The following is a 14,920-nucleotide window of genomic DNA, read 5'->3' as shown; positions in this document are numbered from 1 at the left end:
CGTCACTGAAGAGCACCTTTTGCCAATCCTGTCTTGTGCAGCGACGGTGGATTTGTGCCCATAGGTGACATTGTTGCCGGTGATGTCTGGTGAGGACCTGCCTTACAACAGGCCTACAAGCCCTCTGTCCGCAACAGGCTGAGAGAGGCTTGACAGTCTGAGCACTGATGGAGGGATTGTGCGTTCCTAGTGTAACTCGGGCAGTTGTTGCCATCCTGTACCTGTCCCGCAGGTGTGATGTTCAGCTGTACAGATCCTGTGCAGGTGTTGTTACATGTGGTCTGCCACTGCGAGGATGATCAGCTGTCTGTCCCGTCTCCCTGTAAGCGCTGTCTTAGGCGTCTCACAGTTACGGACATTGCAATTTATTGCCCTGAACACATCTGCACTCCTTGCAGCATGCCTAAGGCACGTTCACACAGATGAGCAGGGACCTTGGGCATTTTTCTTTTGGTGTTTTTCAGAGTCAGTAGAAAGGCCTCTTTAGTGTCCTAAGTTTTCATAACTGTTTCCTTAATACCATTTGTAAGCTGTACAGTCTTAACGACTGTACCACAGGTGCATGTTAATTAATAGTTTAACCTTTTACAATGAAGATATGTGAAGTTATTTGGATTTTTAAGAAGTATCTTTGAAAGACAGGGTCCTGAAAAAGGGACGTTTTTGTTGTTTTTGCTGAGTTCATATAGATTTCTGGCAATGTTTATCTCATTAGTATGTGAGGGAAAATGTTGGTCTCAATGAATTTCTCTGATCTGTTTCCTCTATTCTGTATCAATTGTTACTCGTAGTTACTGGAAAATAAAGAGACTGAAGGGAATTGGATATGGATGGTGATTTTTTTTTTTTTTGAATCCTGTATGTGCTCTTTGTGTGGAACTCTGCACTGTTCTAGTGGTGCTATTCTATTCTTAGCTCTTTTTCTGCATTCTGTTCTATTCATCTTCATTCAAACTGAAGTTTAAAAGATTCAGAGGGAATTCTTGACTTCCATATATTGCAGCAGTTTTGTATGCTGATTGCAGTGACTGCATCTTCTATTATATATGTAAAAAGATAGCTTTCAAGTCTTTAGACCTAAACTCTGACAGATGAGCATACAGACAGATACAGAGACACTGTAAATAGACTAATCAAAAGGTTGATACTCAGCTGGAATGAATATAATGACATTCTCTGTGAAACGTAATTAGTTCTGCAAAAACTTTTTGGGGGGTGAAAACCTGTTGCCTAGAACCATTCAAATAACCCAACTCAAAGTATTTCAGTGTTCAATACTTAAAGTAATAAAGTGACATCACCACCCATATGGTTATCTTTTTAAGTTGTAAATACTTAACTGTTTTGTATTTTATTAACTTTTTGACACTAATTTGCATAAATTTAGTCTGAACTATAACAATCAAATCAAATGTATTTATATAGCCCTTCATACATCAGCTGATATCTCAAAGTGCTGTACAGAAACCCAGTCGAAAACCCCAAAAAGCAAGCAATGCAGGTGTAGAAGCACGGTGGCTAGGAAAAACTCCCGAGAAAGGCCAAAACCTAGGAAGAAACCGTGAGGAATCGGGCTATGAGGGGTGGCCAGTCCTCTTCTGGCTGTGCCGGGTGGAGATTATAATAGAACATGGCCAAGATGTTCAAATGTTCATAAATGACCAGAATGGTCAAATAATAATAATCACAGTAGTTGTCGAGGGTGCAGCAAGTCAGCACCTCAGGAGTAAATGTCAGTTGGCTTTTAATAGCTGATCATTAAGAGTATCTCTACCACTCCTGCTGTCTCTAGAGAGTTGAAAACAGCAGGTCTGGGACAGGTAGCACGTCCGGTGAAGAGGTCAGGATTCCATAGCCCAGGCAGAACAGATGAAACTGGAGCAGCAGCACAGCCAGGTGGACTGGGGACAGCAAGGAGTCATCATGCCAGGTAGTCCTGAGGCATGGTCCTAGGGCTCAGGTCCTCCGAGGGAGAGAAGAAAGAGAGAATTAGTGAGAGCATACTTAAATTCACACAGGACACCAGATAAGACAGGAGAAGTACTCCAGATATAACAAACTTACCCTAGCCCCCCGACGCATAAACTACTGCAGCATAAATACTGGAGGTCGAGACAGGAGGGGTCAGGAGACACTGTGGCCCCATCCGATGATACCCCCAGACAGGGCCAAACAGGAAGGATATAACCTCACCCACTTAGCCATAGCACAGCCCCCACACCACTAGAGGGATATCTTCAACCACCAACTTACAATCCTGAGACAAGCCCGAGTATTGCCCACGAAGATCTCCTCCACCGCACAACCCAAAGGGGGGCGCCAACCCAGACAGGAAGATCACGTCAGTGACTCAACCAACTCAAGTGACGCACCCCTCCTAGGGACGGCATGAAAGAGCACCAGTAAGCCAGTGACTCAGCCCCTGTAATAGGGTTAGAGGCAGAGAATCCCAGTGGAGAGAGGGGAACTGGCCAGGCAGAGACAGCAAAGGCGGTTCGTTGCTCCAGAGCCTTTCCGTTCACCTTCACACTCTTGGGCCAGACTACACTCAATCATATGACCCACTGAAGAGATGAGTCTTCAGTAAAGACTTAAAGGTTGAGACCGAGTCTGCGCCTCTCACATGGGTAGGCAGAGCATCCCATAAAAATTGAGCTCTATAGGAGAAAGCCCTGCCTCCAGCTGTTTGCTTAGAAATTCTAGGGACACTTAGGAGGCCTGCGTCTTGTGACCGTAGCGTACGTGTAGGAATGTACGGCAGGACCAAATCAGAAAGATGGGTAGGAGCAAGCTCATGTAATGCTTTGTAGGTTAGCAGTAAAACCTTGAAATCAGCCCTTGCCTTAACAGGAAGCCAGTGTCGGGAGGCTAGCACTGGAGTAATATGATCACATTCCGTGGTTCTAGACAGGATTCTAGCAGCTGTATTTAGCACTAACTGAAGTTTATTTAGTGCTTTATCCGGGTAGCCGGAAAGTAGAGCAGTGCAGTAGTCTAACCTAGAAGTAACAAAAGCATGGATTCATTTTTCTGCATCATTTTTGGACAGAAGGTTTCTGATTTTTGCAATGTTACGTAGATGGAAAAAAGCTGTCCTTGAAACAGTCTTGATATGTTCATCAAAAGAGAGATCAGGGTCCAGAGTAACACCGAGGTCCTTCACAGTTTTATTTGAGATGACTGTACAACCATCAAGATTTATTGTCAGATTCTGCAGAAGATATCTTTGTTTCTTGGGACCTAGAACAAGCATCTCTGTTTTGTCTGAGTTTAAAAGTAGAAAGTTTGCAGCCATCCACTTCCTTATGTCTGAAACATACAGTGGGGGAAAAAAGTATTTAGTCAGCCACCAATTGTGCAAGTTCTCCCACTTAAAAAGATGAGAGGCCTGTAATTTTCATCATAGGTACACTTCCACTATGACAGACAAAATGAGAAAAAAAATCCAGAAAATCACATTGTAGGATTTTTAATTAATTAATTTGCCAATTATGGTGGAAAATAAGAATTTGGTCACCTACAAACAAGCAAGATATCTGGCTCTCACAGACCTGTAACTTATTTAAGAGGCTCCTCTGTCCTCCACTCGTTACCTGTATTAATGGCACCTGTTTGAACTTGTTATCTGTATAAAAGACACCTGCCACAACCTCAAACAGTCACACTCCAAACTCCAGTATGGCCAAGACCAAAGAGCTGTCAAAGGACACCAGAAACAAAATTGTAGACCTGCATTGGGAGAATGCCATATGGTCAGATGAAACCAAAATATAACTTTTTGGTAAAAACTCAACTCGTCGTGTTTGGAGGACAAAGAATGCTGAGTTGCATCCAAAGAACACCATACCTACTGTGAAGCATTTGGGTGGAAACATCATGCTTTGGGGCTGTTTTTCTGCAAAGTGACGAGGACGGCTGATCCGTGTAAAGGAAAGAATGAATGGGGCCCTGTATCGTTCGATTTTGAATGAAAACCTCCTTCCATCAGCAAGGGCATTGAAGATGAAACGTGGCTGGGTCATTTAGCATGACAATGATCCCAAACACACCGCCGTAAGAAGCATTTCAACGTCCTGGAGTGGCCAAGCCAGTCTCCAGATCTAAACACCATAGAAAATCTTTGGAGGGAGTTGAAAGTCCGTGTTGCCCAGCAACAGCCCCAAAACATCACTGCTCTAGAGGAGATCTGCATGGAGGAATGGGCCAAAATACCAGCAACAGTGTGTGAAAACCTTGTGAAGACATACAAAAAATGTTTGACCTCTGTCATTGCCAACAAAGGGTATATAACAAAGTATTGAGAAACTTTTGTTATTGACCAAATACTTATTTTCCACCATAATTTGCAAATAAATTCATTAAAAATCCTACAATGTGGTTTTTCTGGATTTTTTTTCTCATTTTGTCTGACAGTTGCAGTGTACCTATGACGAAAATTACAGGCCTCTCTCGCCTTTTTAAGTGGGAGACCTTGCACAATTGGTGGCTGACTAAATACTTTTTGTGACCCACTGTATATAGTTATTTGCACTGTTGTATATAGTTATAGGTAATTTCACCAACTTGTCCACTTGGGTACATTTGGGCAACTTGTGTGGGACACCTGGGTGACTTCATGCTGAATGTCATGTAGCTCACCCATTCCTGAAGTTATCAGTCTTAAATTTGGCACACCTACAGTTGCTCTCTTGTGTTATCCATCAAAAGTATCTCCAGTATCCTATCTGACTGTGTGGCTATTCTAGTACATGTGAAAGATAATGCTATAACAATAAATAACAGAAAACATATGCTCTTTCTCTTTTCTTCCACCAGATCTATTGTGTTATATTCTCCTACATTCAATTAACATTTCCACAAACTTCAGAATGTTTCCATTCAAATGATACCAAGAATATCCACATCCTTGCCTCTGGGGCTGAGCTACAGGCAGTTAGATTAGGGTATGTCTTCAGGCGGAAATTGAGAACAAGGGATGCAGCCGTAAGAGGTTAAAAGGAACCACCAGTTTTCATATGTTCTCATGTTCTGAGCAAGGAACTTAAACATTAGCTTTTTTACATGGCACATATTGCACTTATACTTTCTTCTCCAACACTTTGTTTTTGCATTATTTAAATCAAATTGAACATGTTTCATTATTTATTTGAGGCTAAATTGATTTTATTGATATATTAAGTTAAAATAAGTGTTCATTCAGTATTGTTGTAATTGTCATTATTACAAATAAATAAAGCAAAATCAGCCGATTTAATCGGTATCGGCGTTGAAAAATCATAATCAGTCGACCTCTATTGTGTATATTGGTGTAGGCAGTACAGAATCTGATTCCACCATCATGTGCTTCCAACCCCTAGCTATGAAGATGAAGGTAAATTGGCAAAAATATTTCAAGCTGACGGCTAAGATTGCTCAATTTACAGTAACATGGCATAAACATGAATTGGGTGGTGTTTGTATGGGTTTGTGTTTATAGGTGGTAAGAGGTTGCCTGAGGACCACAGAGTACCTTCCAGACCATGTAATCAATTTAGTCTACACCTTTTCTCTTTGTAAAACTCAGGTTATTTCGAGTTCTTCCACAGTGCCCTGCTGAAAAATACCCAAAGCAGCAGCATGGGGGAGCGAACACACAACAAGAGCAACACAAGATTGTGGGACAGAAACCAGCAAGGGACACTGAAAGGTATAAAATCAAGACTACAACAGTAATGACACAACCACATCATTCTTCCCTCTGCAGATTCTCAAAACACAATACAAAGGCATGTTTACAAAATCCCCTGTTAAGGGCTATTATTGACAAGAATTCTCTGTCAAAGTCAATAGGCTGGGGGAGGTTTACAGACAGGTCTTTGAGATGAGGAAGGGGGTTTTGGTTGTGCAGAGTTGTGCTTAGAGACAGTAAATGTATTGTTGTGTATGAGAACGATTGAGAGGTGCCATTTTTCCTCAATCTCCCATACATCTATTCATTCAAAGATTCAATCATGGACACTTACTGACACTTGTGGCTGCTTTGTGTGATATATTGTTGTCTCTACCTTCTTGCCCTTCGTGCTGCTGTCTGTGCCCAATAATGTTTGTACCATGTTTTGTGCTGCTAGCATGTGTTGCTACCATGTTGTTGTCATGTTGTGTTGTTGTCTTAGGTCTCTCTTTATGTAGTGTTGTGTTGTCTCTCTTGTCGTGATGTGTGTTATTCTTATATATATATATATATATATACACTTTTTATTTATTTAATCCCAGCCACCATCCCCGCAGGAGGCCTTTTGGTAGGCCATCATTGTAAATAACAATTTGTTCTTAACTGAACACATTTTTTCAAATGAACTAGTTAAATACAATTTTTTTTTTAATTGCATACTGTGTAAGAACTGCCCTCCTAAGACTTTTCACACCTTCTGCAGCCCCTCAGCAAATTCACATTGTTGACAGATTGTTCCTCTCAAAAGCAGCTCCCAATATCATTGTCCCTAGACAACACAATAGCCTGTCTCTAAACACTTAGGGCAAAGCGCCTTTGTTGGTAAAGGTATCAACCAAAAGGGACCTAAGTCCCTTCCACAAAAAGTGTGAAATACAAACACCACAACCATGTCTTTTCAGGAGATGTGCAGTACCAGCAAATCTCCTGCAAGAGGTCCAAACAGTTGGTGGTTAAGGTCTACAAGCCCTACACCACTTCCGTTAGATTCTTATCCAGCTGGCTGTACAACGCATTCTTCACAAGCACAAAGAGTCTCAGCTTTAAGGAACCCAGTATGACAAACACCATTGCCAGTGTACCAAAGCCGGATAAAGAACAGTGTGGCTCAGCATAAGACCATGTTGAAACACCATAAGATAAATATGGATCTCTTCTATATTCAAAATGGTTTGCCTTTCTAGATTTACAGAAAATATTTATATAAGCTGTACAGGGCTCTGTATCTTCCAACAGATGTTAGACCAGATATATCCAAAGAATGTTTATTTGTCAATCTAAAAAACAGGGTTGGCAAAATCTAAAATACAGGGAAATGTACACTATTTAACACTAACTCATAAGGAGAACTGGATATTCAACAAGAATGTTATTTGGTAGAAGTAACATGAATAAAATACAGCATGAGTGTTCAGTGTGTCTGCGTGTGTCTCAGGTGTAGTAAATTGGAGAGACCTGTAGCTAAAGATTGTTACACCAGATAATGTGATTTAATCAAAGATTTTTGGTATCCATTACTGGGAGTTATAGGACAGGTACTGTTTGGTGTAGCACAGAACATTTTCGACCAACCTTAGCTTGGCAATACTGTCCTCGATTCTTGGAAACAGGAGTCTCATAAAATGTCCAGTTGCAGGGGGTCCGATTGTATTTAGAAAATGCCTCCGTCTTGTCTATTTCAAGCCTTCTCTCATTGACTGAGACAGGTGGGTGTCTGTAGCTAAGATAACTGGTGATCAGCAGGAGAGGTGGTCATGATGAAATTGCCATACACAAAGAAACATGCATTAACTTCTTGCGTCGAGCAATCCCGTATCCGGGAGCGTAATCATAGCCTCAAGCTCATTAGCATAACGCAACGTTAACTATTCATGAAAATCGCAAATGAAATGAAATAAATATATTGGCTCACACTGTCATCTCAGATTTTCAAAATCTGCTTTTCAACCATAGCTACACAAGAATTTGTGTAAGAGTATTGATAGCTAGCATAGCATTAAGCCTAGCATTCAGCAGGCAACATTTTCACAAAAACAAGAAAAGCATTCAAATAAAATCATTTACCTATTGAAGGACTTCGGATGTTTTCAATGAGGAGACTCTCAGTTAGATAGCAAATGTTCAGTTTTTCCAAAAATATTATTTGTGTAGGAGAAATCACTCCGTTTTGTTCATCACGTTTGGCTAAGAAAACCCCCGAAAATTCAGTCATTACAACGCCAAACTTTTTTCAAAATGAACTCCATAATATCGACAGAAACATGGCAAACGTTGTTTAGAATCAATCCTCAAGGTGTTTTTCACATATCTATTCGATGATAAGTCATTCGTGGCAGTTGGGTTTCTCCTCTGAAGCAAATGGAAAAATACACACAGCTGGAGATTACGCAATAATTGCAACGGAGGACACCAAGCGAGCACCTGGTAAATGTAGTCTCTTATGGTCAATCTTCCAATGATTTTTTTATTTTTTTTATTTTTTTATTTCACCTTTATTTAACCAGGTAGGCTAGTTGAGAACAAGTTTTCATTTGCAACTGCGACCTGGCCAAGATAAAGCATAGCAGTGTGAACAGACAACACAGAGTTACACATGGAGTAAACAATTAACAAGTCAGTAACACAGAGAAAAAAGGGGAGTCTATATACAATGTGTGCAAAAGGCATGAGGAGGTAGGCGAATAATTACAATATTGCAGATTAACACTGGAGTGATAAATGATCAGATGATCATGTACAGGTAGAGATATTGGTGTGCAAAAGAGCAGAAAAGTAAATAAATAACTGTGGGGATGAGGTAGGTGAAAATGGGTGTGCTATTTACCAATAGATTATGTACAGCTGCAGCGATCGGTTAGCTGCTCAGCTAGCTGATGTTTGAAGTTGGTGAGGGAGATAAAAGTCTCCAACTTCAGCGATTTTTGCAATTCGTTCCAGTCACAGGCAGCAGAGTACTGGAACGAAAGGCGGCCGAATGAGGTGTTTGCTTTAGGGATGATCAATGAGATACACCTGCTGGAGTGCGTGCTATGGATGGGTGTTGCCATCGTGACCAGTGAGCTGAGATAAGGCGGAGCTTTGCCTAGCATGGCCTTGTAGATGACCTGGAGCCAGTGGGTCTGGCGACGAATATGTAGCGAGGGCCAGCCGACTAGAGCATACAAGTCGCAGTGGTGGGTAGTATAAGGTGCTTTAGTGACAAAACGGATGGCACTGTGATAAACTGCATCCAGTTTGCTGAGAAGAGTGTTGGAAGCAATTTTGTAGACGACATCGCCGAAGTCGAGGATCGGTAGGATAGTCAGTTTTACTAGGGTAAGCTTGGCAGCGTGAGTGAAGGAGGCTTTGTTGCGGAATAGAAAGCCGATTCTTGATTTGATTTTCGATTGGAGATGTTTGATTTGGGTCTGGAAGGAGAGTTTGCAGTCTAGCCAGACACCTAGGTACTTATAGGTGTCCACATATTCAAGGTCGGAACCATCCAGTGTGGTGATGCTAGTCGGGCATGCAATTGGTTTTACTAGCGTTTAAGAGCAGTTGGAGGTCACGGAAGGAGTGTTGTATGGCATTGAAGCTCGATTGGAGGTTAGATAGCACAGTGTCCAATGACGGGCCGAAAGTGTATACAATGGTGTCGTCTGCGTAGAGGTGGATCAGGGAATCGCCCGCAGCAAGAGCAACATCATTGATATATACAGAGAAAAGAGTCGGCCCGAGAATTGAACCATGTGGCACCTCCATAGAGACTGCCAGAGGACCGGACAACATGCCCTCCGATTTGACACACTGAACCCTGTGTGCAAAGTAATTGGTGAACCAGGCAAGGCAGTCATCCATCCGAAAAACCAAGGCTACTGAGTCTGCCGATAAGAATATGGTGATTGACAGAGTCGAAAGCCTTGGCAAGGTCGATGAAGACGGCTGCACAGTACTGTCTTTTATCGATGGCGGTTATGATGTCGTGTAGTACCTTGAGTGTGGCTGAGGTGCACCCGTGACCGGCTCGGAACCCAGATTGCATAGCGGAGAAGGTACGGTGGGATTCGAGATGGTCAGTGACCTGTTTGTTGACTTGGCTTTCGAAGACCTTAGATAGGCAGGGCAGGATGGATATAGGTCTGTAACAGTTTGGGTCCAGGGTGTCTCCCCCTTTGAAGAGGGGGATGACTGCGGCAGCTTTCCAATCCTTGGGGATCTCAGACGATATGAAAGAGAGGTTGAACAGGCTGGTAATAGGGGTTGCGACAATGGCGGCGGATAGTTTCAGAAATAGAGGGTCCAGATTGTCAAGCCCAGCTGATTTATACGGGTCCAGGTTTTGCAGCTCTTTCAGAACATCTGCTATCTGGATTTGGGTAAAGGAGAACCTGGAGAGGCTTGGGCGAGGAGCTGCGGGGGGGCCGGAGCTGTTGGCCGAGGTAGGAGTAGCCAGGCGGAAGGCATGGCCAGCCGTTGAGAAATGCTTGTTGAAGTTTTCGATAATCATGGATTTGTCGGTGGTGACCGTGTTCCCTAGCCTCAGTGCAGTGGGCAGCTGGGAGGAGGTGCTCTTGTTCTCCATGGACTTCAGTGTCCCAGAACTTTTTGGAGTTGGAGCTACAGGATGCAAACTTCTGCCTGAAGAAGCTGGCCTTAGCTTTCCTGACTGACTGCGTGTATTGGTTCCTGACTTCCCTGAACAGTTGCATATCGCGGGGACTGTTCGATGCTATTGCAGTCCGCCACAGGATGTTTTTGTGCTGGTCGAGGGCAGTCAGGTCTGGAGTGAACCAAGGGCTGTATCTGTTCTTAGTTCTGCATTTTTTGAACGGAGCATGCTTATCTAAAATGGTGAGGAAGTTACTCTTAAAGAATGACCAGGCATCCTCAACTGACGGGATGAGGTCAATGTCCTTCCAGGATACCCGGGCCACGTCGATTAGAAAGGCCTGCTCACAGAAGTGTTTTAGGGAGCGTTTGACAGTGATGAGGGGTGGTCGTTTGACTGTGGCACCGTAGCGGATACAGGAAATGAGGCAGTGGTCGCTGAGATCCTGGTTGAAGACAGCGGTGGTGTATTTGGAGGGCCAGTTGGTCAGGATGACGTCTATGAGGGTGCCCTTGCTTACAGAGTTAGGGTTGTACCTGGTGGGTTCCTTGATGATTTGTGTGAGATTGAGGGCATCTAGCTTAGATTGTAGGACTGCCGGGGTGTTAAGCATATCCCAGTTTAGGTCACCTAACAGAACAAACTCTGAAGCTAGATGGGGGGCGATCAATTCACAAATGGTGTCCAGGGCACAGCTGGGAGCTGAGGGGGGTCGGTAGCAGGCGGCAACAGTGAGAGACTTATTTCTGGAGAGAGTAATTTTCAGAATTAGTAGTTCGAACTGGAAAATATTTTGATTTCCCCCCACTGTAACACAGTAGTATGTCAGTCAGCAACACACAATGATACATGCACAGTAATAATTAAAAATTAAACTGATTGTGGCAGTAAACAGATTATGCAATTGTGTCTACACAAAACAAAAACTCACATTCTGATCAGTAAAACATAGTCTTCGCAAAATGCCACAAAGTAGGACTACATTTATTTTCAAAGTTTACTAAATTGTTATAATTACGCCTCACAAGTCCTCAACTGGCAGTTTCATTAAATAGTACCCGCAAAACACCAGTCTCAACATCAACAGTGAAGAGGCGAGTCCGGGATGCTGGCCTCGTAGGCAGAGTTCCTCTGTCCAGTGTCTGTTCTTTTGCCCAACTTAATCTTTTCTTTTTATTGGCCAGTCTGAGATGGCTTTTTCTTTGCAACTATTCCTAGAAGGCCAGCATCCCGGAGTCGCCACTTCACTGTTGACGTTTAGACAGGTGTTTTGCGGGTGGTATTTAATGAAGCTGTCAGTTGATGACTTGTAAGGCGTCTGTTTCTTGGCAATTTCTCGCATGGAAATGCCTTAATTTCTCAGAACAAGAATAAACTGACGAGTTTCATAAGAAAGGTTTTTGTTTCTGGCCATTTTGAGCCTGTAATCAAAGCCACAAATGCTGATGCTAGTCAACTCGTCTGAAGATGGGCATTTTTATTGCTTCTTTAATCAGAACGACAGTTTTCAGCTGTGCTAACATAATTGCATAAGGGTTTTCTAATGATCAATTAGCCTTTTAAAATTATAACTTGGATTAGCTAACACAACATGCCATTTGAACACAGGAGTGATGGTTGTTGATAATGGGCCTCTGTACGCCTATCTAGATATTCCATAAGAAATCTGCTGTTTCCAGCTACAAGTAATTTGCAACATTAACAATGACTACACTGTATTTCTGATCAATTTGATGTTATTTTAATGGACAAAAAATGTGCTTTTCATTTGAAAACAAGGACATTTCTAAGTGACCCCAAACTTTTGAACGGTAGTGTACATGTCAGTACAGTACATACAGTGGGGAGAACAAGTATTTGATACACTGCCAATTTTGCAGGTTTTCCTACTTACAAAGTATGTAGAGGTCTGTAATTTTGTATCATAGGTACACTTCAACTGTGAGAGATGGAATCTAAAACAAAAAAACAGAAAATCATGTATGATTTTTAAGTAATTAATTTGCATTTTATTGCATGATTAAGTATTTGATCACCTACCAACCAGTAAGAAATCCGTCTCTCACAGACCTGTTTTTCTTTAAGAAGCTCTCCTGTTCTCCACTCATTACCTGTATTAACTGCACCTGTCCACACACTCAATCAAACAGACTCCAACCTCTCCACAATGGCCAAGACCAGGGAGCTGTGTAAGGACATCAGGGATCAAATGGTAGACCTGCACAAGGCTGGGATGGGCTACAGGACAATAGGCAAGCAGCTTGGTGAGAAGGCAACAACTGTTGGCGCAATTACTAGAAAATGGAAGAAGTTCAAGATGACGGTCAATCACCCTCGGTCTGGGGCTGCATGCAAGATCTCACCTTGTGGGGCATCAATGATCATGAGGAAGGTGAGGGATCAGCCCAGAACTACACGGCAGGACCTGGTTAATGACCTGAAGAGAGCTGGGACCACAGTCTCAAAGAAAACCATTAGTAACACACTACGCCATCATGGATTAAAATCCTGCAGCGCACCAGTTGCACCATTGGAAGACATAGCTTGGACTGTAGCCTACAAAAGCCTATTCCTGCTCTTTTCCCGCAAGCCATCAAACACATTCGGTGTGTCATCATACTGGTCGCTGACTTGTGGTCAGACTCGCTCTGGTGGAACCACTGTAAACTTGCACCTTTTTTCAATGCTGATTTGAATGTTATTGAGAAAACAGAGAAATGTCAAAGATTTTTCTTCACAAACATCCTTTCTGAATTTAAAAGTAATCCTCGAAGTAATCATCTAGTTTTTCAAAAGTATCTGTAATCTGATTACAATATTTTTGCTGGTAACGTAATTGATAACAGTTACTGTTTTTTGTGTTCCCTTAATCCGTTACATGTAATCCGTTACTCCCCAACCCTTCCTACTGTAAGGGTGCGTGCTGGTGGCAAGGAGGTCAGGCGCAGGAGATCGAACTTAGTATAAAACGGAGCAGTTTAATAAGTGCTCAAACTCTGAAAACCAAAATATACAAAATAATACAAGTGGGTACAAAACCCGTCGCACACCAGAACATATCTTGCACAATGCTTACAAACAAACAATCACCGACACGAACAATGAGGGGGAACAGAGGGTTAAATACACCAACATGTAATGAATGGGATTGGAACCCGGTGTGATACAAGACAAGACAAACCCAAAGGAAAATGAAAGGGGATCAGCGATGGCTAGAAGGTCGGCGACTACGACCTCCGAACGCCACCCGAACAAGGAGAGGGACCGACTTCGGCGGAAGTCGTGACACCTACAGTATATAATTACATATTTATAGGATCTCTGTGTTGGTACTTGGATATCTCCTGAACAGATGCAATATCACAGGAAGTAAACCCCAGCCCCCCTTTAAAGAAGCAATCCATAATTCAATATCAGCCAAACTGCAGCTCCAACACTTCAAATCAAATTGTATTTGTCACATGCGCCGAATACAGCAGGTGTAGCCTTACTGTGAAATTCTTACTTACAAGCCCTTAACCAACAATGCAATTTAAAAAAAGTTAAGAGTTATATCATTTATATTCTTTAAAAAATCTACAGGTGTATATCGTTCCACATGGGAACCAATGCCCAGGTCCTCCTGATCCAAAGCCTGGGTCATGAACCCTGGTCCAGGTCAACAGCTTTGCTGGAACACTCTGAACATGATCTTGTGTGTCCATTTCAAGCCATTTCCATGTGTGTGTGTGCGTGGTGCATGTGTATGTGTGTGCATGTGTGGGCTTGATGGCATGCTGCATGGGATTATTCTGACATCCATTTTGGGTTCTGTGCTGTGATGATTACCCTGGGAGAATCGATCTAATGAGTGCAGAGATTCAGGGATGTCTGGGTGCCTTGCTCAGATATTCATATCGCTAATCAGAATCTGAACTTGTTTTTGCTTGTCTCTTCATGTTTCGAGTAAACCCAATCATCTCAGCAATTATCAGTGAGAGAGACAAGCCCTGCCGACACTTAATATCCTCCCAGTAAAACAATTACTATGAAGGATTCAAATATAGGGGAAACATTTCAATCATCAGAAATGTATTTTGATGTTGGATGGTAATGATCCCTAAGCATTCTGGATTCCCAGAAACTCATGGAATGATTGCATATATGATGTGTGATATAACTTATTCAAAGAAAACTAGTGTTTTTACAATTGATGACCTCTGTCTTATTTCTTAAATATATATATATATATATATATATACACACAGAACCAGTCCAAAGTTTGGACACCTACTCATTCCACAGGTTTTCTTTATTTTTAATATTTTCTACTTTGTAAGATAATAGTGAAGACATCACAACTTTGAAATAACACATATGGAATCAAGTAGTAACCAAAAAAGTGTTATAAAAATATATTTGATATTTTTCAAAGTAGTCACCTGGAATGGTTTTCCAACAGTCTTGAAGGAGTTCCCACATATGCTAAGCACTTGTTGGCTGCTTTTCCTTCACTCTGCAGTCCATCTCAAACCAAACCATCTCAATTGGGTTGAAGTCAGGTGATTGTGGAGGCCAGGTCATCTGATGCAGCACTCCATCACTCTCCTTCTTGGTCAAATAGCCCTTACACAGCCTGGAGG

The 14,920-nt window shown here is 42.2% G+C and overlaps 1 protein-coding gene across 2 annotated transcripts in view; it reads left to right on the top strand.

Moving 5' to 3' along the window:
- LOC118393519 (reticulon-4 receptor-like) overlaps positions 1-14,920 on the top strand; it is a 122,460-nt gene that overhangs the window by 19,858 nt on the left and 87,682 nt on the right. The window contains exon 2 of one of the 2 annotated variants that reach the window (XM_035786252.2): positions 5,564-5,686. The exons of the other annotated variant lie outside the window; for it this stretch is intronic. Coding sequence (XP_035642145.1) covers positions 5,564-5,686 — 123 coding nt within the window. The remainder of the gene's footprint in view (positions 1-5,563; positions 5,687-14,920) is intronic. 2 annotated transcript variants of the gene reach the window in all.

The sequence above is a fragment of the Oncorhynchus keta genome, chromosome 14 (genome assembly GCF_023373465.1).
Source record: "Oncorhynchus keta strain PuntledgeMale-10-30-2019 chromosome 14, Oket_V2, whole genome shotgun sequence".
Classification (NCBI taxonomy): domain Eukaryota; kingdom Metazoa; phylum Chordata; class Actinopteri; order Salmoniformes; family Salmonidae; genus Oncorhynchus; species Oncorhynchus keta.
This window is presented reverse-complemented; position numbering and strand designations above follow the sequence as displayed.